At 37.1% G+C, this 26,449-nt stretch overlaps 2 protein-coding genes across 7 annotated transcripts in view; both read right to left on the minus strand.

Annotated features, from left to right (window-relative positions):
• Positions 1-26,449, minus strand: part of ZNF566 (zinc finger protein 566) — a 71,720-nt gene that overhangs the window by 41,438 nt on the left and 3,833 nt on the right. The gene's annotated exons all lie outside the window — the stretch shown is intronic.
• LOC131744965 (zinc finger protein 260) overlaps positions 16,966-26,449 on the minus strand; it is a 141,461-nt gene continuing 131,977 nt past the window's right edge. For 2 of the 3 annotated variants that reach the window (XM_059045065.2, XM_067019115.1), the window contains exon 2: positions 16,966-19,571. In XM_059045065.2, the coding sequence (XP_058901048.1) occupies positions 17,864-19,102 (1,239 nt within the window). In that variant the 5' untranslated portion in view covers positions 19,103-19,571 and the 3' untranslated portion in view covers positions 16,966-17,863. The remainder of the gene's footprint in view (positions 19,572-26,449) is intronic. The other variant, XM_067019116.1, reaches the window with a different exon arrangement.

The following is a 26,449-nucleotide window of genomic DNA, read 5'->3' on the forward strand; positions in this document are numbered from 1 at the left end:
TGCACCACCAGGGAATCCCCCCAGTACAGTCTGGGTAGGTTGTGTGTTTCTAGGAATTTGTTCACTTCTTCTAGATTATCTAACTTGTTAGCATATTCGTAACAGTCTCTTATGATCCTATGTATTTCTGTAGTATCAGTTGTAACATCTCTATAATTATTTATTTGATTTATTTGAGTCTTCTCTCTTTTTTTCTTTGTCTAGCTAAAGGTTTGTCAATTTTGGTTATGTTTTTGAAAAATCAGCTATTGGTTTTGTTGATATTTCCTATTGTTTTTCTGGTCTTTATTTATTTACTCTGATCTTTATTATTTCCTTCTTTCTGTTAACTTTGGGCTTAATTTGTTCTTCTTCTTCTGGTTTCTTGAGGTGTGAAGTTAGGTTGTTTATTTGAAACTCCAGTCTTTCAGTGAAAGAGGCCTATTTGCTCATCTTAAAAGCTGCGGCCTGAGGGGTATGCTTCTAATTTAACACATATGTAAGGGCTAACTGCAATTCTCCCCAGAGACCAGGACACCAGTTGGCCCCATCTTTATGTTCTCCCTCTGCCCTTGCATGCTGGAGTCTTCATGAAAGGAGCTTGTGCACAAGTCTGGCACCCTGGTTATGGCGGCTGCTGTCCAGAGGACACATTCCTTATAGCCTGACTCTGATGGCCAGTGGTGCTTGTGTTCATGGGTTAAACGGGATGGTAGCAAATAAACAAAACAAAACTAAGCAGTTCTTAACTGGCTATTCCTCCAGGGGTTAATACAGAGGGAGCAGACAGAAACACCCATCTCCTAGTCTTCCCCAGAAGAGGTATATCGGCATACTTAAAAAAAATTTTTATTTTTTGGCCATACCACGGGGCATGTGGGGTCTTTAGTTCCCTGACCAGGGATCGAACCGGTTCCCCCTGCAATGGAAGCGCAGAGTCTTAAGCAGTGGACTGCCAGGGAAGTTAATGTTTGCATACTTTAAAAGCTGTTGTCTGACCAACTTCTTTAAGATGAAAGAAAGGGTGCTAATTAGTAACAGGAAAACATATGAAAATATAAATCTCACTGGTAAAGGTAACTAGTTAAGTTCAGAATAATCTAATGTTGTAATGGTGGTAGGTTAATCACTTATAATCTAGTATGAAGGTTAAAAGACAAAATTAGTCTGCTGCTTCTGCGCCAAGCCCTGGGAGAATAGCCACAGTGATTCTTCACAAGACTGTTAAGAACCGTTCTTAGTTCACTACAGCCTTGTGAGTCTTGTGGACACACCTCATTGGCTAACAGAGCTAGATATTTTGGGGGTCTGTCTCTCAGGTGGAATTCTTAAAAGTTAGGGTGCCAGATATGTGGTCCAAACCTTTTTTAAAAAAATTTATTTATTTATTTTTGGCTCTGTTGGGTCTTCGTTTCTGTGCGAGGGCTTTCTCCAGTTGTGGCGAGCGGGGGCCACTCTTCGTCACGGTGCACGGGCCTCTCACTATCGCGGCCTCTCTTGTCGCGGAGCACAGGCTCCAGACCCGCAGGCTCAGTAGTTGTGGCTCATGGGCCTAGTTGCTCCGCGGCATGTGGGATCCTCCCAGACCAGGGCTCGAACCCATGTCCCCTGCATCGGCAGGCAGATTCTCAACCACTGCGCCACGAGGGAAGCCCCGTGGTCCAAATCTTTTACCCCTCAGGGAGAAGCTGGGAGTTGGGTTCTCTCTTGACGGTGTGTCACTGTGCCAGCAGTGGGGTTTATGGTGAATTTGTGTCTCAGACTTTCCTACCTGTTTCACTGTGGATTTTTTCTCATTTTCCTGATATGTAGGAGTCACTCAGCTAGTTTCTGGATTTCTTTCAGAGGGAATTATTCCATAGGTGGCTGTAGATTTGGTGTGTCTGTGGGAGGTGGTATATTAAGGAGCCTCTTATGTCAACATCTTGAATGTAAACCTCCACTGGCTTCTTAATCTGAGTTCCCTTTTGAGGGGGCTGAGTTAGTGAGCAAAATGTGGGTGTGACAACCGGACTGGAGGCTTGAGTATAGTAGGAAATGCTCACTAATCATTTTCAGTCCTCTCTCTTAACACTTTCAGTTCTGTCCATCCCACTGCTGCCTAATAGAAACTTTTCTTCCATGGTTTCAACTATCTTAGGTCCAAGTATTAAGTCCCCTTGGTCTGGAAAGTGAGCATGGGGTTTTCTCATTCATTCTTATAGATTATGTTGTGGCAAGTCTGGATTTTTCTCCTCCCAAAAGCTATTTATGGAGATTACTATAAGCAAGATCATAAAAGCATAGGATAGTCTGTAACATTTTTATACCATGTGACATTATGTGCTGGAGCTTCTGAAGAGGCCAAGTATATATCACCCAATTTCTTCCCATGAATTGTTATTCAACTGAGATTTGGGACAAAGTGTTAAGACATATGGAAGCTAAATATTGCCTTTATTAGAGATAAAGGCAAATTGGAGGATGGTTTATGTGGGAGTCCAATGAGATTCCTGACTGGACTCCAGAAATAAATAGACTGGCTTAGTGAATCATGACAGTGGAAAAAACAGACTCTTAATACCCAGTCCCAAGGCGTGGGACAGGTGTGAGGGGATAGCTCATGGTTTTGATTTTCATTTCCCTGATGATTAATGATGTTTAGCACCTTTTCATATACCAGTTGGCCATCTGTATATCTTCTATATACAATGGAATATTATTCAGCTACAAAAAAGGAAGGAAATCTCATTTTCAACACAACTAATGGACCTTGAGGGCATTATGCTAAATGAAATAAGTCAGACAGAAGACAAATGCCATATGATCTCACCTATATGTGGAAAGAAAAAAAATCCAAAAACTAAACTCACAGATACAGAGGACTGGTTGTTGCCAGAGGTGTGGAGTGAGTGGGGGTGGGTGGGTGAAATGGATGAAGGTTATTAAGAGGTACAGATTTCCAGTTATAAAATAAATAAGTCCTGGGGATGTAATGTACAGTGTTGTGACTATAGTTAATAATATTGTATTGTATATCTGAAAGTCTCAAAGAAAGTAAAGCTTAAAAGTTCTCATCACAAGAAAAGAAGAATTATAACTGTGTGGTGATGGATGTTAGAGTTATTATGATCATTTCATACTATATACAAATTTCAAATGATTATGTTGCATTCCTGAAATTAATATGTTATATATCAATTATAGGGAGAAAAGAGAAAGAGCTATGAAAAGCAAATCTGTTAAACTCCTGAAAGAAAATATAGTACAATAGCTTTGAAACCATGGAGCAGGAAATACTTCATAAGCAAGATCCCAAATGCAAACATAAAAGAGTAAGGTGATTATATTAAAATTTAAAACTATTCAGCATCCAAAAATATCATAAAGTGAAAAAAGAAGTTGTAGTTTGAGAGTAGATATTTGCAACATGTATAACTGAAAAAAGATTAGTATTCAGATTATATACACAATTCATACATAATTATTTGTAAATGCAAAAAATAAAAAATAAAAGTGGGTGAAGGGTATACATGAACAGAAAATCCACAGAAGAGGAAACTAGATGGATGAGAAACATTTGAAAAGAAGCTTATCCTCACAAATAACCAAAGAAATGCCAATTATAGCCATAGAGAGCTACCATTCCACAATCAATATGTTTGCGAAAATTAATGTGAAAACAGGGGTTGGTGAGGATGTGGATCAGTGGGGATTCTCATACATTGCTAAGCGACTATAAATTGGTACAACAACTTTAATGCTATTTGGAAATATTTAATAAATATAGAAATATAGATATAATTTGTCCTAGTACTCCATTCACAAATACACCATGAATCACTTGTGTGAAGAGAGTAAAAAAGCACAGTAGAAGTCATTTCCATTTTATCCAGGGCAGATAATGGAAATATTTGTCAAATCTGAGATCTCATCTCACAGTTCCCTGAGAGATGGAATAATGTGAATATCAGTACCCAAAAGAGAGAGAGAGAGAAAAATCACTGCTTCCAAAGTCTGTGACCTTTCAAGGTCATTTGAGAGCCGTTGGAGATGACCACAAAAAAGAACGGTACAGTGCTTTAAGAAGAATATAACTTTGTCTTTATATTGACGGAAAATGCTGAATTTCAAAATATCTACAAAATTTTTCCCTAACCCAGGGCTTTTTTGTTATTGAAAAGAGCCCTGACCAGAGATCAGGAATCCTGGGGATTTGTCTTCTTCTTCTATTTATCAGTCATAGGTAACTCACTTGTCATGTCTTGAGGGGGTTTATTCATTTCATTCATTAATTAATTCCTCAGATATTTATTGAGCACCTTCTGTGGTCCAGAAACTGTGCTAAGAGCTGTGGAATACAATTGTGAATAAAAGTAAACATGTTTTCTGTCCTCCTGAGTCTTGCAGCATAGATAGGGAGATAGATATTTATCAGCCATTAAAAAATGGAAATTCTCAGCAGATTTAAGTGTTACAAGGATTTATATTGTTTGATGACCAGTAAAAATAGCAGTTTTGCCCTAATCAGGTATCTCAGAGGCTACTTGCCTGAGAAACTAACCACTGAGCTGATGAGTCAGAACCAATCAGGTAAAGTGGGTGAGAAGCTGCTCTTAGGTTGGGGACAGCATATTTACAATTTCTGTAATATAGCTCTTGACCAATTGCACATAGGATATCCTTTGCCTAGGAATGATCTTTTCTCCCTTCTCTGCCCAGTGATGTCACTGTCACCCTTCAAGACTCAGTTTAAATGTTACCTTCTCTGAGAAGCCTCCCCAGACCCAGCTTCAAAATTTGTCACAGGCTCTTCTGTACTCTTGCATATCTTTCACATGCTTCTATTCCACAACATTTATGATTATTTAACCCTATATGTTTCCTGTACTACACTATGTGAGCCTCAGGGAGCAAACTGTGTATTACATATCCATTAGCCAACAACAGGACCTGATTCAATGATGGGATCAAAAAATAACTGAATAAAAAATAGATTTGACTTTTTTTTTTTTCTGTACGTGGGCCTCTCACTGTTGTGGCCTCTCCCATTGTGGAGCACAGGCTCCGGATGCACAGGCTCAGCGGCCATGGCTCACGGCCTAGCCGCTCTGCAGCATGTGGGATCTTCCCAGACCGGGGCATGAACCCATGTCCCCTGCATCGGCAGGCGGACTCTCAACCACTGCGCCACCAGGGAAGCCCAGGAAAGAGCTTTTTTATTGTAGTAAAGTATACATAACACAACATTTACCATTTTAACAATTTTTAAAATTGAAGTATAGTTGATTTATAATATTGTTTAGTTTCAGGTGTACAGCAGGTGATTCCGTTATACTTTTTTTTCAGATTATTTTTCATTATAGGTTATTACAAGATACTGAATATAATTCCCTGTGCTGTAGAGTAAATCTTTGTTACCTATCTATTTTATGTATAATAGGTTGTATCTGTTAATCCCATACACCCAATTTTTACCCCCCCTTCCCTCTCCCCTTTGGTAATCATAAGTTTGTTTTCTATGTCTGTGAGTCTCTTTCTGTTTTGTATATAGAGTCATTTGTATTATTTTTTAGATCCCACATATAAGTGATATAAAGCATTTGTCTTTTCTCTGTCTGACTTACATCAATAACTATAATATTTTCCAGCTCCATCCATGTTGCCTCAAATTGCGATATTTCATTCTTTTTTATGGCTGAGTAATATTCCATTGTATATATATATATACCACATCTTCTTAGGCCACTCATCTTGTTGATGGGCACTTGGGATATTTCTATGTCTTGGCTATTGTAAACAGTGCTGCTATGAACATTGGGGTGCATGCATCTTTTTGAATTAAAGTTTTCATTTTTCCTGGATATACACCCAGGAGTGGAATTGCTGGATCATATGGTAGCTCTATTTTTAGTTTTTTAAGGAACCTCCATACAGTTTTCCATAGTGGCTGCACCAATTTACATTCCCACCAACAGTGTAGGAGGATTCCCTTTTCTCCATACCCTCTCGAGCATTTATTATTTATAGACTTTACAGATGGCCATTTACAGATGGCCATTCTGACTGGTGTGAGGTGATACTCATTGTGGTTTTGATTTACATTTCTCTAATAATTAGCAATGTTGAGCATCTTTTCATGTGCCTTTTCATGTGGCCTTTAATTAGGCCATCTGTATGTCTTCTTTAGGGAAATGTCTATTTAAGTCTTCTCCCCATTTTTTGATTGGGTTGTTTTTTCAATATTGGGTTGTATAAGCTGTTTATATAATTTGGATATTAACCCCTTATCAGTCTCATTGTCTGAAAATATTTTCTCCCAGTCCATAGGTTGTCTTTTCATTTTGTTGATTGTTTCCTTTGCTGTGCAAAAGCTTTTAAGTTTGGTTAGGTCCCATTTGTTTATTTTTGCCTTTATTTCTTTTACTTTGGAAAACTGATCTAAGAAAATATTGCTATGATTTAGGTCAGAGAATGTTTTGCCTATGTTTTCTTCTAGGAATTTTATGGTATCACATCTTATGTTTAGGTCTTTAAACGATTTTGAGTTTATTTTTGTATGTGGTGTGAGGGAGTGTTCTAATTTCATTGATTTACATGTAGCTGTCCAGCTTTCCCAGCACCACTTGTTGAAGATACTGTTTTTTCTCCATTATATATTGTTGTCTTCTTTGTCATAGATTGACTGTAGGTGTGTGCATTTATTTCTGGGCTCTCTATTCTGTTCCATTTACCTATGTGTCTGTTTCTGTGCCAGTACCATGCTGTTTTGATTATCATAGTTGAGTAGTATTGTCTGAAGTCTGGAAGGGTTATGCCTCTAGCTTTGTTCTTTTTTCCTCGGGATTGCTTTGGTAATTCTGGGTCTTTTGTGGTTCCATATACATTTTAGAATTATTTGCTCTAGATATGTGAAAAATGTCATGGGTATTTTGATAGGGATCACATTAAATCTGTAGATTGCTTTGGGTAGTATGGCCACTTTAACAATATTAATTCTTCCAGTCCAAGAGCATGGGATATTATTTCCATTTCTTTGAATCATCTCCAATTTCCTTTATCAAAGTTTTATAGTTTTCGGTGTATAGGTCTTTCACTTCCTTGATTATGTTTATTCCTAGGTATATTTTATGTGATTTTAAACGGAATTTTTTTTTTACTTTCTCTTTCTGATATTTCACTATTAGTGTAAAGAAACGCAACAGATTTCTGTATGTTAATCTTGTGTCCTGCTGCCTTGCTGAATTCATTTATTAGTTCTAATAGTTTTTGTGTGGAGACTTTAGGGTTCTCTATATAGAGTATCATGTCATCTGCAAATAGTGACAGTTTTACCTCTTCCTTTCTAATTTGGATACTTTTTATTTCTTTTTCTTGTCTGATTGCTATAGCATCCTTGTATTGTTCCTGAATTTAGCAGGAAGGCTTTCAGTTTTCATTGTTGAGTATTATATTTGCTGTGGGTTTGTCATAAATGGCTTTTATTATATTGAGATATGTTCCCTCTATACCCACTTTGGTGAGAGTTTTTATCGTGAGTGGATGTTTAATTTTGTCAAATGCTTTTTCTTTGTCTACTGAGATGATCAGGTGGTTTTTGTCTTTCCTTTTGTTAATGCAGTATATCACACTGATTGATTTGCATATGTTGAACCAGGCTTGTGACCATGGAGTGAATCCAACTTGATCATGGTGTATGATCCTTTTTATATATTGTTGGATTCAGTTTACTAATATTTTGTTGAGGATTTTTGCATCTATATTCAACAAAGATATTGGCCTGTAATTTTTTTTTTGATAGTGTCTTTATCTGGTTTTGGTATCAGGTTGATGATGGCTTCACAGAATGACTTAGGAGTGTTCCCTCCTCTTCAATCTTTTGGAATAGTTTGAGAAGTATAGGCATAAATTCTTCTTTGTATGTTTGTTTTTGTTGTTGAGTTGTAGGAATTCTTTATACACTGTGGATACTAATATGTGTGTTGCAAATATTTTCTCCAATTCTTTTCTTTTCACTGTCTCTCTCTTTTTTTTGGCTGCATCAGGTCTTAGGTGTGGCATGTGGGATCTTCATTGTGGCATGTGGGATCTTTTGTTGCAGCGCACAGGCTTGTCTTTAGTTGTGGCATGTGGGCTCTAGAGTGTGTGGGCTTAGTTGCCCTGCGGCATGTGGGATCTTAGTTCCCCAACCAGGGATCAAACCTGAGTCCTCTTCATTGGAAGGTGGATTCTTAACCACTGGACCACCAGGGAAGTCCCTCTTTTCACCCTCTTGATAGTGACCTTTAATACACAAGTTTTAAATTTTGATTTAGTCCAATTTATCTATTTTTTTCTTTTGTTTGCCTGTGCTTTTGGTATCATATCCAATAACCTATCACCAAATCTATTGTTATGAGGCTTCCCCCGTTTTCTTGTAAGAGTTTTATGGTTTTAGGTCTTAAGTTTAGGTCTTTTTTCCATTTTGAGTTAATTTTTGTATATGGTTTTTGGTAAGGGCTCAACTTCATAACAACTTGAGCCAGTTTTCCTAGCAACATCTGTTGAAAAGATTGTCTTTTCCCCATTAAATGGTCTTGGCACTTTTGTTAAAAATCAATTGACAGGACTTCCCTGGTGGCGCAGTGGTTGAGAGTCTGCCTGCCGATGCAGGGGACGCGGGTTTGTGCCCCAGTCCAGGAGGATCCTGCATGCCATGGAGCAGCTGGGTCCATGAGCCATGGCTGCTGAGCCTGCGTGTCCGGAGCCTGTGCTCCACAACAGGAGAGGCCACAGCAGTGAGAGGCCCACGTACCACACACACACACACACACACAAATCAATTGACAATATACACAAAGGTTTGTTTCTGGGGTCACTATTATATTCTGTTTGCTATTTGTCCAGTGCTGCACTGTATTGATTACTGTAGTTTGTAGTAAGTTTTGAAATCAAGATCAGCAAACCCTCTAACTTTGTTCTCTTTTTCAAGATTGCTTTGGCTGTTCAGGCCACTGAAATTTCATATGAATTTTAGGATACGTTTTTCTATTTCCACCAAAGCACCACTGGGATTTTGATAGGGATTGTATTTAATCTGTATATCACTTGGAGTGGTACTGTCATCTTAACATTATCATCTTCTATTGATGAACATGAGATGTCTTTCCATTTGTTTATGTTTTCTTTAATTTCTTTCAGAACTATTATGTAGTTTTCACCATACAAACCTTTGATCTCCTTGGTTAATTTATTTCTAAGTAGTTTATTCTTTTTGATGCAAAATTGTTGCAAGTGGAATGGATCCTATTGTAAATGGAATTGTTTTCATAATTTGCATGGGGAGGTTTCTCATTGTTAGTGTATAGGAATGAAATTTTTTGCATGTTGATTTTGTATCCAGCAACTTTGCTGAATTCATTTATTAGCTCTAATATTTTTTGTGGAATCCTTAGGGTTTTCCACATAAAAGATTGTGTCAGAGAATAGAGATAATTTTACTTCTTGCTTTCCAATTTAAATGTATTTTCTTTTTCTTGCCTAATTGGTCTGGGTAGACCTTCCAATACTATGTTGAATAGAAATGGTGAATGCAGATTTCCTTCTCTTGTTGCTGATCTTAATGGAAAAGTTTTCAGTCTTTCAACATTGTATCATGTTATCTATGGTTTTTTCATATATGGCTTTATCATGTTGAGGAGGTTTCTTCTATTATTAATTTGTTGAGTGTTTTTTTTATCATGAGTGGGTGTTGGCTTTTGTTAAATGCAGTGTATTACATTAATTGATGTGTGCTGAACTATCCTTGAACATGTTGAATTATCCAGGAATACATCCCACTTGGTCATGGTGTATAATCCTTTTCATATGTTGTTGACTTAATATGCTATAGATATATCCTTATGGTTACCATGGGTATTATATATAACATCCTAAATGTTATAACAATCTAATTTGAATTAATACCAACTTATTTACAGCCACATAACAAAATTCTCCTCCTATACAGTTCTGTTCTCCCTTTGTTATTAATGTCAAAATGTTGCATCTGTATACAATGTGTGCCCAATAACATAGATTTGTAAATATTTTTATCTATTTGTCTTGTAAATTCTGTAGAAAATAAAAAGTGGAGTTACCAACCAAAATTATGAAAATATTTGCCCATGTATTTTACACTACTGGAGTAGAGTTTCTTCATATATTGTATACCTTCAACCTGAAGGACTCCCTTTAGCATTTATTGTAGGCTATCTGGCCTCTAAGGTTTTGGTGAGAAATTGAGTGACAGTCTTATTCAGGATCTGTTGTATTCAATGAGTCACTTTTCTCTTGTTGCTTTCAAGTGTCTCTGTCTTTGGCTTTTGTAAATTTGACTACATTGTGTCTCAGTCTGGGTCTCTTTGGGTTTATCCTACCTGGGGATTGTTGAGCTTCTTGTAGATTCATGTCTTTTTTTTTTTTTTTTTAATAATAAATTTATTTATTTATTTATGGCTGCATTGGGTCTTCGTTGCTGTGCATGGGCTTTCTCTAGTTGTGGCAAGTGGGGGCTACTCTTCGTTGCAGTATGCAGGCTTCTCATTGCAGTGGCTTCTCTTGTTGTGGAGCATGGGCTCTTGGCACATGGGCTTCAGTAGTTGTGGCTTGCGGGCTCTAGAGCGCAGGCTCAGTAGTTGTGGAGCATGGGCTTAGTTGCTCCGAGGCATGTGGGATCTTCCTGGACCAGGGCTCAAACCCATGTCCCCTGCATGGGCAGGTGGATTCTTAACCACTGTGCCATCAGGGAAGCCCCAGATTCATGTCTTTTATCAAATTTTTAAAGTCTGGGGCCACTGTTCATTCAAATAACCTCTCTACCCCTTCTCTATCTCTTCTGTTTCTGGGACTCCATAATGCATATGTTGATCTGTTTGTTGGTGTCCAACAAGTCCCTTATGCACTTTTCTTCATTTGGGTTTCTATTTGCCTCTTAGACTCAATATAAAATAATATATTATTTAATATATTCAAGTTTGCTGAATTTTTTTTTTTGTCTAATCATGTCCACTGTTGAACCCCTCTAGTAAATTTTTCACATCAATTATTGTATACTGTAGCTCCAGAATTTGTTTGGTTCCATTTTATAATTTCTGATTGTTTATATTCTCATTTTATTTATGTGATTTTCCTGGTTTCCTTTAGTTATTTGTCCATATTGTCACTTAGCTCTTTGACCATATTTAAGACAATTGTTTAAAAATCTTTGTCTAGTAAGTCCATGACTGGGCTTCCTCAAGGACAGTTCCTGTAAATTAACTTTGTTCCTTTTAATGAGTCATGTTTCCTGTTTCTTCATGTGCTTTATGTTTTGTATTGTAAATTGGACACTATTAAAAAGTGTTAATTCTGGAAATCAGATTTTCCCCCTTCCCCAGTGTCAATGTTTTTGATTGTTAAAGGCTGTGGTAATCTGATACTTTTTCTAATTATTTTTGCATAGACTGTTTCTTGCATGCATGATAACTTAAAAGTCATTTTCTGTTTTAAAAAAATATGTATTTATTTGGCTGTGCTGGGTCTTTGTTGTGGCATGTGGAATCTTTTTTGTTGTTGTTGCGGCATGCGGACTCTTAGTTGCAGCATGCGGGGTCTAGTTCCCTGACAAGGGATCAAACCCAGGCACCCTGCATTGGGAGTGTAGAGTCTTAACCACTAACCCACCAGGCAAGTCCCTAAAAGCCTTTTTCTTTAGTTCATTTTGTGTATATCTGCTTTTAACTGTTTTGACAAAGATTTTCTTGAATGCCAGAAGCTGAAACAAACAACACATGAACACACACACACAAGAGAACAGCCACCTTCCCTAGTCTTTGCAGGTTGGTTCTGTGCTGGGGCATTCCCTCACCATTTAGCTAGAATTGCTCTGAGCCTAAGGATCACCCCAAGGTGAAATCTTGTCTTCTCAAGATTAAGTAAGACTTCTTGGAATGCTTCTTGTGTGGACATGTGTATATCTTTTTTTTTTTTTTTGCTGCACTGTGTGGCATATGGGAACTTAGTTCCCTGACCAGGGAGCAAATCTGCACCCCCTGCAGTGGAAGCGGAGTCTTAACCATTGGATCACCAGGAAAGTCCCTGTGTGGACATGTGTCTTAGTAAATTCCCCCCTATATACATCTGCTTTTGAATGTCTTAATTTCTGAGTTTTACCCTAGTTTTTCCTCCAGGCCATAGTTTGTGTCCCAACCAATATCTCTTGCCCCAGGCATTCCACCTTGAAGGTTTTATGAGCAGTGCATGCTCATTTCCCCACCTGCATTCTGAGTAATGTGAAACAGTAATGTGCCTTGTATCAGTCCTTCATGTATCCTCAAGATAGGTTAGAACAGATACACAATAATTTGCAAACATGGTCTGCTCTGCTCCCTCAAGTTTGAGAAGGAGAAACTGGGTTGCCACCAGGTCAAGACCAAGATCACTGTTGTGCTGGGGAGGGGTGGGGAAAGAGTAAACATGCCACAAAACATTACTAACATTTTGAAGATGGCTTTTCTTAATTGAGCATTTTCTTGTTTCAAAAAACCTTTGACTGTTTCTCAGAGGTACTACAAAGTTGGTTCACAAAGCTTCTGGGTTTGTTGTTGTTGTTGATTTTCAGTTTCTATGGGAAAACAATAGATTTGAGCTTCCTAGTTCAACATTTTGGTGATGTCATTTGCAGGAACTCTTTTTCACATATTTCCCATTCCAACACTTTTTATTTTACTTTATTTTTTTGCAGTACACGGGGCTTTCACTCTTGTGGCCTCTCCCGTTGCAGAGCACAGGCTCCGGACGCACAGGCTCAGCGGCCATGGCTCACGGGCCTAGCTGCTCCGTGGCATGTGGGATCTTCCCAGACTGGGGCACGAACCTGTGTTCCCTGCATCAGTAGGCGCACTCTCAACCACCAGGGAAGCCCGATTTTCATTTTAAAATGAAGAAACTGGGACTTAGGAAGTTTTATAAATTGCCAAAAATTACAGAGCTGTTAATGGAGTTGGGATTATACCCTTCTAATGAGAAGTGGCTTTGTCTTATTTACCATGTATCAGGAGCTCATAGTAAGCATCTGACGTTTACCTCATATTTAACTGGCTGGGGTAGAATTAAGCAGGAAGGGGACTGTCTTAGCTTGAGCTACTATAACAAAATACCATAGACTGGGTGGCTTAAACAACAGACATTTATTTCTCACATTTCTAGAGGCTAGGAAGTCCCAATAGCAAAGTGCTGGCAGATTTGGTGAAGGTCCATTTCCTGGGTTGTAGACAGCTGCTGTCTGTGTGCTTGGTGCATACACGAGGCATTCCTTATAAGGGCACTACTCCCATCATAAGTGTGCCACCCTCATGACCTAATCTAAAACTAATTAGTCTCCCTAAGGCCCCATCTCCAAATACCATCACATTGCAGATTAGGGCTTCCACACATGAATTCTGGGCTGGGGTGGAGGGGGGATTTCCTTATTCACCGAACAAAAATCTTTAATATAATGGTATTAAGCAGCAATGGGCTTCAAATTACTTTGTTCAGAATCCTCATGCTGAAGGATGTGAATCACATCCTTCAAATTGGGATGAACAAATGCAAAGGCATACTATGTTTTGGGACAGAAAGTATCATAAATGTCATTTCTCCCAAAGTAAGTGTATAAATTTAATGTAATTCCAATTACAATATCAAAGGGTTTTTGTAATTTGAGAAAACTATCTTAATTTATATAGAAAGAAAATTAACTTAATTAGCCAATAAAACTGAAAAACAGGGCGTGGGGGACTTGCTGTAATACTCAGTATCAAAATACAATAAGGTTAATGTTAAGTTATCAATTAATATGGTTAGTATAGGAATAGAAAAAGATTAATGAAGCAAGAGAATATAGAAATAGGTCTTGGTATAAATCAAAATATAAGGCAGTTTAAGTTGAAGAAAAGATCATATGGTTAAAGGATTACATAGCAAAGTTTTAGTTGAGTAGGAAAAGTGTGGTATCAGTAAAGAATTAAGAACAGGTCTTTCCCACTGATTCATCTCTGGAAAGATGACTTTAGATTTGCCTTTCTACCACAGTTTCCTTGAAGAAAATACCACTGTAAATCTCTCACCTATAGCCTGTATCTGGATGGGGTGAACTGTTAACTGGCATGTAGACATTGACAGCCTATATAACTAAGGCATCACAAGTCTTGGGAAACCAAAGCAGTGGCTTCTCTGTGCTTAAATGATTATCATTGTTACAAGTGAGTGTGCCCCATGTGATGGTGGCACACCATGCAGATGCCCTGGTTGATTATTATAAAATGTGCTGGATGAGAATGTTAAATATTTCCCAGTGCTGAGGTGAACCACGCCCATTTTGATCTTTTCTCCTCTGTGCAGTGCTGAAGCAGTGGAAGCTGTGCTTGCTTGGGTAGTTGCAGGGACTGTCTGGTGAACATGCTGTGAAGACATTTTCTTGTCAGGACAAATCTAATAATAAACCTAATGCTAGGTTAAAGCTTATTCTGCTCTCCCTCTCTCTTTTTTTGATTGCTAGTTCAAATCTATGATTGCTTCTGGTGGACATGAAGGTGTCAGAGCTGTGTGACTTGCTGCTAAACTGGCTGCTGGATTATTTTAACAAATTGTGCTTGTATAACTGGCAACCCATCTGGAAGAAAAGAAAATGAACCCTCATATATGACATTAAACATTCAATTCTAGATGGATTAAATATTTATATATTGCAAAAAGGAAATAGACAACTTATAAGAAAACCTAAGAAATAACATATATAATCTAGAGATTAAAATATCTCTATAACCAATCCATAAACTTCCTAATGTCTAACACATGAAGAAGTCTTCAAAACTGACAAAAAGATAAATAATCCTATAGGAAGGTAGGCTAATATGAAAATTTACAAAGAAGCAAATCTAGGAAAAGGTGAGGTTTATACTCATCAGACAAACATGAATTTTAGTATAATACTACCTATTGCATGGCTGGAGGAAACTTGACTTTTTGAAAATAACTGATTGCATCTATTAAAATTTTAAAATAGCACATATCCTTTGATCTAGCAGTCTCCTGCCTATAATCTATCCCCCAGAAATAAAAATAAAATGTAAGGGCCAATATAAGAGTGTTTACTATAGTGTTGTTTGTGATGGCAAATAACTAGCAACAAGTTGAATTAGTAGGGGGATGGCTGAATAAATTTATAGCACACAATATCACTGAATACTGTGCAGCAACTGCTTATCTTACTCTATCTGACCCTTATAATCATTATGGTTGCTGGGCCTTGGCACTGACCAACTATAGGCACCAAAAGGTAAACCTCCTTATTTGGTCTGGATTACAGTTCCTAGCTGCTCTGGTGATTTCAAAGCTGCACCAGCACAGGGGATAACACTTAAGGAATATGAGAGAATGCTTAATGAGAAATGGAAGAAAAAAAAGAATAATTTAGATTCACATAGATATACATGTATCTTATTTGGATACATTACCTCACAAAGTTGACCTATTGCATTTATAATCTTATCTCAAGACCAACCTTCAAATATGCTAATAAAGCAGTGCAGTGCTGTAATTATAGTAGCATAGTATTATCCTGAGTTTAAAAGAAATTTATATATTTGAAAGCAGCCTAAGGTTTGTGTTACATACTCATTTTTTATCAGTATTCAAAAAGAGCACTAACTGCTTTCTATATGTCGTTATTGTGGAAAAGAATCAAAAATCCTCAAAAAATGTGCTTTTAATAACAGAATTCTGGGGCTTCCCTGGTGGCGCAGTGGTTCAGAGTCCACCTGCTGATGCAGGGGACACGGGTTCATGCCCCAGTCCGGGAAGATCCCACATGCTACAGAGCGGCTGGGCCCGTGAGCCATGGCCACTGAGCCTGCGCGTCCGGAGCCTGTGCTCCACAATGGGAGAGGCCACAACAGTGAGAGGCCTGTGTACCACACACACACAAAAAAAAGAATTCTGTTTAGGTCTGAGATCTCTTTTCAGTGCCATTTTCCTGAAGGAAACAAACAAACTAGAGGTGGGGGAAACTGATTGACTGTGGCAGATTAGAGAAAAAAAATAGAGTTTAAAACTCAAGCTGAAATGCAAGAGTTGATGTTTTACTCAATGGCATACAAAACAATGTAAGAGTGACATGTTTTCCTCATTTAAAAAATGTCACATTTCTAATGCCAATACTGGTAATGTGGACTATTAAAATTTCTGACAAATGTTTCTGAAAAACTAATTACCTCTAACAAGTCTGTGCATTATTACTAAGAGATATGATCCTTAAATGTATGTGATTCAATCACCTGTTGCAGAATCATGCTATAAGCTACTGTGGTCTCAGTAGAAACCTCACAGAGATTAGTGATATGACAATTGAGAGTAAATTTAAATAACTAGATTTGTTACCATTCCAATTTAAAAAATTCATATTTTATAGTAAAGATATGATTGTAGAAATATCTTCTGTAAAATATCTGCATCTAACTGGGAATGTGAATCCACTATAACATGTACTCCATATAGTTTCCCTACTCCTATCCCTATCTTTTTTAATTTTCAGAAGTTTAAAAGAAACAGCATAAACAACAGAATAAACTCATATACTATTACAATTCAGACTTAACTAATATTCTGTTTTATTTACTTGGAATCTTTATTTCTTTTTAATGAGATAGATATTTAGATACAAAACTGAAGTATCCTTTAACTACCATGTTTGGCCCCATTTCCCTTCTAATGCCTTTCTTTTTAGAGACAACCACTTTTGGGAATTGAGTGTGTATTCTTCCAATCCATTCTTCATAGTTTTACATAAAAATGTTCACCCATAACCAATGCTTTAATACTAGTGTTGGTTAGTGTTGATTTAATTCAAATTCATACAGGTATAATTATAATATATTCACTTCACTTGTTTTCACTCTGCATGATTTTCATATCTTTCTCTATTAATACATATAGATTTAATTTGTTATACTTAACTACTAGAGAATATTATACAGTGTGACTGCATCACATTTTATTCATCCACTTCAAAAGTGACAGACATTTGTTTCCAATTTTTTGCTAATATAACTCATGCTGCAATGAACATAAAGGTACAGGACTCCCTGGGTACATGTATCAGTTTCTTCGCTATATGTATGTATACTCAAGAGTGGGTATTCTGGAATCTGTTTTTGAAATTCTTTCCTACCCTGAGATTTGAAAAAATTCTCCTATAAAATTCTTATATTACTAAGTTTTGCTCTTTGCATTCTAATCTTCACAACACTTTTAGATTTTTAAATAAATACTTTAATGTATAACAACAGCAAAGATCTAATATTTTTCCATATGAACAGTCAATTACCCTGAGACCATTTTTTGAATCATCCAGATTTTTCTACCAACTTGTGATTACCACATCTATCAATTGCCAATTCCGCATAAAGACATGCATATGTTTCTGGATATAATATTCTGTCACAATCTTTGTTTTCTATTACTGCATCAAGAGCAAGTAATTTTGATGATTATACATGTAGCAAAACATGTAACAAAAATGAAAATTTTGTCTCTTAATTTCACATCTTAATACCTCACATATCTTTGTCTGAATGCATCAGGTAGGCCTTCCAGAACTATGTTGATTAGTGTCCATGACTGGATCCTTACTTTAATGAGAATGCTCCTAAAAGTACAGCAGGAACAATGTTTGTTGTGGGGGTCTTGGGGGTGTAGGTTTTCATGATACTGTGATAGTTATTAAATTCTCAGTATATTGCATTTTGAGCTGTTGCTGAAGGATTTTCCACATTCATGTGACTTTACTGTAAAATGAATTTTCTGATATACTGTTTAATATGAATTCTCTTGAAGTTGTTTCCAAATTCAAGGCGTTTATAGAGTTTTAATGAGTATGAATTCTCTGGTGTCTAATATGATGTGACTTCTGGCTAAAAGCTTTCCCACATTCATTACACTGATAAGGTTTTTCTCCAGTGTGGATTCTCATATGCAGAGCAAGAGTTGAGAACTGAGAGAAGGCTTTCCCACATTCATTACAACCATAGGGCTTCTCACCTGTATGGCTTCTCATATGCACAGTAAGAGATGAGCTTTGACAGAAGGCTTTCCCACATATTTTACATTCATAAGGCTTATCACCTGTATGAATTCTCACATGTACAATGAGAGATGTGATTCGAGAGAAGGCTTTTCCACATTTATTACATTCATAGGGTTTCTCTCCTGTATGAATATTGTGATGTTTAATGAGGTACTGCTTCTGCCTAAAGATTGTTCCACATTCATTACATTTATAGGGTTTCTCTCCAATATGAATTTTCTCATGCTCAGTGAGGTTTGATTTCCCACTGAAGGCTTTTCCACATTCCTTACATATATAAGGTTTCTCTCCTGTATGACTTCTCTGGTGTCTAATGAGGCTTGACTTCTGAATGAAAGCTTTCCCACACCCTTTACATTCATAAGGTTTCTCGCCAGTATGAATTCTTTGATGGATAATGAGGTTTTCCTTCTGGCTAAAGGCTTTTCCACACTCATTACATTTAAAGGGTTTCTTTCCACTATGGATATTCTGATGTTTAACGAGGTATTGCTTCTGACTGAAGGCTCTTCCACATTGATTACATTCAAATGGTTTCTCTCCTGTATGAATTTTCTCATGCTCAGAGAGATATGATTTGCCATTGAAGGCTTTGCCACATTCCTTACATACATAGGGTTTGTTTCCAATATGATTTCTCTGGTGTTTAATAAGGCTTGGCATCTGAATAGAAGCTTTCCCACATTCATAAGTTTTCTCTCCAGTATGATGCTTTTGATGAGTAAGCAAGTTTCCCTTCTGGCTGAAGGCTTTTCCACATTTATTACAATTATATGGTTTCTTTCCTGTATGACTTCTCAAATGTAGAGTAAGGGATGAGACTCGAGAGAATTCTTTACCACATTCATTACATTCATGTGATTTCTCTCCAGTATGCATTTTCTTATGCTCTATGAGGTTTTGCTTCAGGCTAAATATTTTTCCACATTCATTACATTCGTAAGGTTTCTGTCCAGCATGAATTTGATCATGCTGAAGGAGATCTGATTCAGGCTGAAGGCTTTCCAACATTCTTATCATGCACAGATACCTTCTCCAACAAGAATTCCTTAGTATCTCTTGACATGTGACATGGATGAAAGCTTTTCCACATTCAGTAAATTCATATGGTTTCTCTCCAATAATAATTCTCAGCTATCTAACAAAGTTGAATATATGATGAAAGACTTTTCACATTGGTTATCCTGTGATTAGCTGATTACAAATTGGGATGAAATATAGCATCCTCATTATATTCTTAATGGTTCTTTCTTAGACAGCTTCTCTCATATTTAAGTGTAAATTAAATGTTCCAAACTCGTTTAAACTGAGTCCCATACACACAGGAGTAGTCTTAAAGAATCAATGTCTGTGCTCAGAGGAAATACTTTTCTGCTACCTAGGTTTTCTGAGTTTTTCTTTAGCTGTGTTTTCACGGAGAAGGATGAGACTTAACCCACAAGTCTTTCCTGTTGTGTCTTTATTTACTTATAAATTTCCCAGGCCTTTTCTAAAAAGGAGTACAAAAAAATCATCATTGAAAAGAGTTAATAACTGTAAAATATTTAATGCCTGGCATGTAGTAAACATTCAATAAAGTAGCTATCATCATCATCAATATCACATTTGTAAATTTTCCCACTATTTTTAATAAAATTTCAAAAATATGCAATTTAAAAATAGACTCTTTATTTCAAACCTAACCTACCAGTATAAAAGAAAGCTCAAATGCAAATAACATCCATGGGTGAATGTAGCTTAAACTGCTTTTAAGTGAAACAATGTATACTTTATAAATCAGTAAAGTAAGGGAAAACATAAAGAACAGGTGACAAACAGGATGAAAGACAAACACGTAATATTTGGAAAGCCTAGGTTGAACGGATAAAAAATAAAATGAATAGGAGTATTAATAAGGGATATGTGGTTAAATAAGATATTTATTTCTACATTTTCCTGAAACTCCATTAAAATGACAATAGGGGATGAAGGGCATTACTCATAAAATCTAAAAGGGTGAGGAGACAACAGTGAATTAAAGTATTTGGAAATTTTGAAAGGAAAGCAAATAAAGGACTAAATTAACAGCAGAACTGAGTGACTTAAATAAAATGCTAGCAGATGAGGATGCCACTTAGAAGCAAGGTAATCTGTGACACAGCTGTCAACAGAAAGGCACTATAACTGGAGACATTGCATGAGAGTGGAAGGTGGGGCTTATAAAATGAAAGGAGCAGCTGATACACCCAATTCTCCTAACTGGAAATAAATAGGAATTTACTCTCCAGACAAAGTACAACTGAGAAACACCAAATTTAGTGATGACAGGGAAAGTAGATGAGAGTACCATACTGCAAGAAGGTGATGAGTAAAAGTCTATATATAGTATAGGCTCCCAACTTCTTTCCTCTGCTAGACTCTAAGAATGCTGGTAGTTGTCAGATAATGGAACGGTTCTTGTTTGAAAAAATGAGAAGATCATGAGAACACCTACAGATACTGACACTTGGAGTCATATAAAAGAAAGACTTAGATATCTGACTGAATGCTGCACAGTGAAGCCCACCATTTTACAAGACCCACCAATGGACACAGAGATTAAAATAATCTTTCTGGTACCTCAATGTATTAATGTAGAGTTAAAGATCACAAAAATTGGACAAAAGCCATAATGTGAAAGATCAAACAAATAGCAAAAGACAAGGCAAGGAACAGAAAAGCACATACATACAATATATAATTAGTATCACAGAAAGCTAAGAGATTATATAACAATGAAATATTAACAGGATTCTGGGCTTCCCTGGTGGCACAGTGGTTGAGAATCTGCCTGCTAATGCAGGGGACACGGGTTCGAGCCCTGGTCTGGGAGGATCCCACATGCGGGGGAGCAACTAGGCCCATGAGCCACAACTACTGAGCCTACGTGTCTGGAGCCTGTGCTTCACAACAAGAGAGGCCGCAATAGTGAGAGGCCCGCGCACCGCGATGAAGAGTGGCCCCCACTTGCCACAACTAAAGAAAGCCCTCACACAGAAACAAAGACCCAACACAGCAAAAATAAATTAATTAATAAACTCCTACCCCCAACATCTTCTTAAAAAAAAAAAAAAAAAGCAGCAAATCCTCTAAAAAAAAAAAAGAAATATTAACAGGATTCTATAAATAAGTGCTTTTGGAAATAAACAGTATGATGCTAACCTTAAAAATTCAATAGGTTGGGAAAAAAATTCCAGAGTATCTCCCAGAATACAAAAATTTTTTTTAAAAAAGGAAGGAAGGGAGAAAGGAATAAAGAAAGAGAGTAATGACTGGGAAATTAGTAGTTCAGTGGAGGAATCCAGGAGGTTCAAGAGAAAATATGAAGCACCAGAGAAAGGAGTTTCAGAGAAAATATGAAAAATGAATGCAGGAAATTTTCTGAACCCCATGTTTCATATTAGCATGTTGATAATGATTAAATTGATTACATTGAAAATACGTAAAATAGCTGTATAAAATACGGGAATAAACACCAACAGACACAGTCAAATGAGTTGAAAGTGGCTCTCTATGTGGAACAAAAACTATGGGTGAGGAAGAATGGAGCAAGCATAGCTATAATCCTATCTGACTTTTAAAAGCCCCTATTTGGGGCTTCCCTGGTGGCACAGTGGTTCAGAGTCCGCCTGCTGATGCAGGGGACACGGGTTCATGCCCCGCTCCGGGAAGATACCGCATGCTGCGGAGTGGCTGGGCCCGTGAGCCATGGCTGCTAAGTATGCACGTCCGGAGCCTGTGCTCCACAATGGGAGAGGTCACAACAATGAGAGGCCCACATACTGCAAAAAAAAAAATAAAAGCCCCTATTTGTTATACTTACAGAGATCTTGAAGACTTGGGCCTTTTAACTTGACTCAGTCTATAATTGTATAATAACTATAGACAGTGCTCTTTTTATCTACTTACAACTGAGTTTCACATGGGCTAAACAGCAAAGTACACATATATTTAATGGGAAAGAAAATATGCCAGAAAATAGCCATTTTTGCTTCCAAATCTGATTTTGATTTCTATTTTGATTACTGATACTATCATTGCTTGATACAGAAACTGTCATTGCCATCAAATTCAATTTTCATTTATTTTTCTCCTTTCATTATGCCTGATATACTGGCACCCAAGCTCTTTTCTTGTCAAGAGCACTTTCCTTGGCCCCTCTCTAAATCCTTTCTTTTATAACTGTTTTCCATCCACTCACTGCAAACCTTGGACAGTATCCTGATCTATCTGTCTTAAAATAATATCCTCGGGCTTCCCTGGTGGCACAGTGGTTGAGAATCTGCCTGCCGATGCAGGGGACACGGGTTCATGCTCCGGTCCGGGAAGATCCCACATGCCGCGGAGCAGCTGGGCCAGTGAGCCATGGCCGCTGAGCCTGAGCGTCCGGAGCCTGTGCTCCGCAACGGGAGAGGCCACAACAGTGAGAGGCCCAGGTACTGAAAAATATATATATATATTATATCCTCATTTTCTTATAAATCATTTCAAGAACTGATTAGTAATATGTTGCCACTCATATCAGTGCTATAATTTCCATAACTAGAAAAAAATAAGTCAACCCTCATTGCATACCATAAGCAAAAATTCACTCAAAATCAATTATAGACCTCAGCATAAGCATTAAAACTATTAATAAAAAAACTATTAATATAAAAGAAAAAATGGTAGACTTCATCAAAATTAAAAACTAATTAACGCCCTTCAAAAAATACAGTTAAGGACCTCCCTGGTGGCACAGTGGTTAAGAATCCACCTGCCAATAAAGGGGACATGGGTTTGAGTCGTAGTCCGGGAAGCTGCCACATGCCGCGGAGCAACTAAGCCCGTGCACCACAACTACTGAGCCTGTGCACTAGAGCCCATGAGCCACAGCTACTGAGCCTGCGTGCCACAACTACTGAAGTCTGCGCACCTAGAGCCCGTGCTCTGCAATGAGAAACTACCTCATTGAGAAGCCCGTGCACAGTGATGAAGAGTAGCCCCCGCTCGATGCAACTAGAGAAAGCCCACACACAGCAAGGAAGACCCAATGCAGCCTAAAAAATTTTAATTTATTAATTAAAGAAAAGAAAAGAAAAAAAACACAGTTAAGAAAACAAAAAGGAAAGCCATAGACTGGGAGAAACTAATAAAGGGCTTGTATCCAGAATACACAGAACTCTTGAAACACAATAATAATAAAAAGATAAACAATGTAGTTTTTTAAATGGGAGAAAGACTAGAGTAGACATTTCACAAAATAAAACATCTTATTTGTGCTCAAGAATGCAGACAAGAAGGATAAAAAACTGGCCTTTCTGCCAATGAGCTTCAATGTATGTCTTAGACATCGAAGCAAAAAATACAAGTCTAACAGAGTATATACTTAAGATCCAAGTTGCTCTGGAAACTACAATATAAGATGAAGATACAGAGATTAGAGAGATTGGGCTAGAAGTGAGAGACAGTTTAATAAAAATGAAGTTCAAGGTTGAACAATGGATAGGATTTTGATAGATGGGTCACTGCACAATCAACAGCAAAGATGAAAAGAATTTCATACATATGAAGGGGGAGGTGAGAATGGAGCAACCATTACTATTTAAAGCTAGAATAATAATCACAATCACCAACTGTGCAGTGAAGGGAAGAGGGAGACTGAAAATATGTATTGTAAAATGTATAAAATATACATCACTCCTGGTAACAGACAGTAAATAGATATTGTCTCAAATCAAGGATGAAGACTAAGAAAATTATGAATATAAAGGCACCCATAAGAAAAAAATATAAACTTTCCAAATTTTCAGGAAAAAAAGACAAATATTCAAAACAAAGAGGGCTTCCCTGATGGCGCAGTGGTTGAGAGTTCGCCTGCCGATGCTGGGGACACGGGTTCGTGCCCCAGTCCGGGAGGATCCCATGTGCCACGGAGCGGCTGGGCCCGTGAGCCATGGCCACTGAGCCTGCGCGTCCGGAGCCTGTGCTCCGCAACGGGAGAGGCCACAGCAGTGAGAGGCCCGCATACCACAAAAAAAAAAAAAAAAAAAAAAAAAGATCCTACAGCAAAAGATACAAAAGATAAAAGATGAGGCAGAATTTAAAACAGTTGGGAATTCCCTGGAGGTCCAGTGGTTAAGACTCCGTGCTTTCACTGCCAAGGGCATGGGTTCAATCCCTGGTCAGGGAACTAAGATCCCACAAGCTGCACCACGTGGCACCCCCACCCAAAAAATTAAAACAGTATATAAAATAAAATCAGAGAATCAATACCAACTATATGGTTCCTGTCAATAAGTGAAACTAGAATAAAAATAACTATTAAAAGAGCTAAGATAGGATCATACAGAAAATTCTCAGGCCTCAAACCAGACCTCCAGAATCAAAAAACCTGTGGGTAGGGCCCAGCAATCTGTATTTTACAAGCCCTTCAGGTGATTTTGATTCATGCTAAAGTTTAACAACTGATATAGCAAACCCCCCCTAAACTATATATATACATGATATGCATCTAAAACAATATATAAGAAATGCTGAAAATAAAGACTAAAGATAAAATAAAGAAGATAATCATGAACATATAAAATACAGAAATCCAAGATACAAAAACACATCAGCAACGAGAAGACTACCTCTCTCAACCTAGGAGATCAAATCCATGAAATATGCAAACATATAAAAAATGGGAACATGAAATAAAAATATGCTCTTATGAGCTAACTAGCTTATTCTGCATCTTGAAAATGTATAGTGAACCATCTTTTAAAATGCTCAGAGAACATTCTCAAAATCAGTCCACACAGTAGGCCTATAAAATCTCAAATATTCCACAAAGTAGAAAAGGACAGATAAAATACTCTGACTAAAAAAAAAAAAAGTCATAAATTAGAAAAGTGAAAATCTTTCACATGTAAATTCCAAAATCTACTGGCTTGAACAAACTGTTTGGTCAAAGAGGAAATTAAAATAAATTGTGTAATGTTCAGAATATTATTCAGAACACAATGTATATCAGAACCCAGAACTCATAGAACACATTTGAAAATAATGCTTGGAGAAGTTTTAGCATAAATGTTTAGATTATTTTTAAAAGAAATAATCATAATAAACATTCCAACCAAGGAATTTCAATAAGGAAAAGTAAATAAAAGAAAAACAGAAAAATTAGTAAAGATAAGAAAAGAAATTAATTATTACAAACAAAACCAGAAATAATAATAAATTCATGAGTTGATTCTTAGGGAAAAACTAAAAGGGAATAAAAGCAAAATTATAAAAATAAAAAATGATTATTTGGAAATAAGAATTGTAGAGATTGAAAACCTAGCAAATATAACCTCTGAAAACTGAGACCAGAAAAGACAGAAAATCTAAACAGAAAAATAAACATAGGAAAAAAAGATAATCATTCAGACATTTTATCAGCCCAAAGTCCCAGGTATACATGGCATAAGATGTGAATTTTACTAAACTTTTTAAAAAGTACAGTAATACTATATATTTAAAATTTTCCAATTCTTAAATTCATTAAATTTGCAAAAGCATGATGCTCAACAGATCAGGACTGTTCTGTATTACTAATAAGCCAAAAGAAAACACAGAAATTATATCTCCTTGGTAATTAAAGCCCCTTGTATTTTTACAGGGATTATATCAACATCCTTCACACATACTTATCAAAACTGGATTTTTTAAATACATCTTTAATGGAGTATAATTGCTTCACAATGCTGTGTTAGTTTCTGTTGCACAACAAAGTGAATCAGCCATATGCATACATACATCCCCCAATCCCCTCCCTCGTGAGTCTCCCTCCCACCCTCCCAAAACTGAATTTTTTATACTGTGAAATGACAGTCCTGAACTGAACAAGGCAACATTGTCTGAATACCAGGCAAAATGGTCCTTTCAACAGCATTTATCTGTGGTTTAAAAAGTATTTTCAAAGTATAAATCAAAATGCTCTAATGTCAAGCAAACTAACTGTGCTATAATGCCTGAGTTGAGTAGTTGCAACAGAGATCCTATGACTTACAAAGCCTCAAAAACTTACTACCTGGCCCTTTACAAAATAATTTATTGACACCCCCACACACACACCCTAGAGTGATGATTCCTCTCTCCTCTACCAGGCTGGAATCAGGATGCATTGTTGATCCAGCTTCAACCACAACTAAATGATAGAGACACCTGCAAGAAATCTGGATCTTAAAGTACCACAAAGACCAAAGCTACCATGCAAATTTTGACTACTCACCACATAACTGATATGTGACCAAGAAATGAATTCCTACATTCCTTAAACCGGCACATTTTGGGGTTTATTATAGTCACTTAGCTTTACCATGATTGATAACACTTTTTAGT

Source organism: Kogia breviceps, chromosome 18, assembly GCF_026419965.1.
Source record: "Kogia breviceps isolate mKogBre1 chromosome 18, mKogBre1 haplotype 1, whole genome shotgun sequence".
Classification (NCBI taxonomy): domain Eukaryota; kingdom Metazoa; phylum Chordata; class Mammalia; order Artiodactyla; family Physeteridae; genus Kogia; species Kogia breviceps.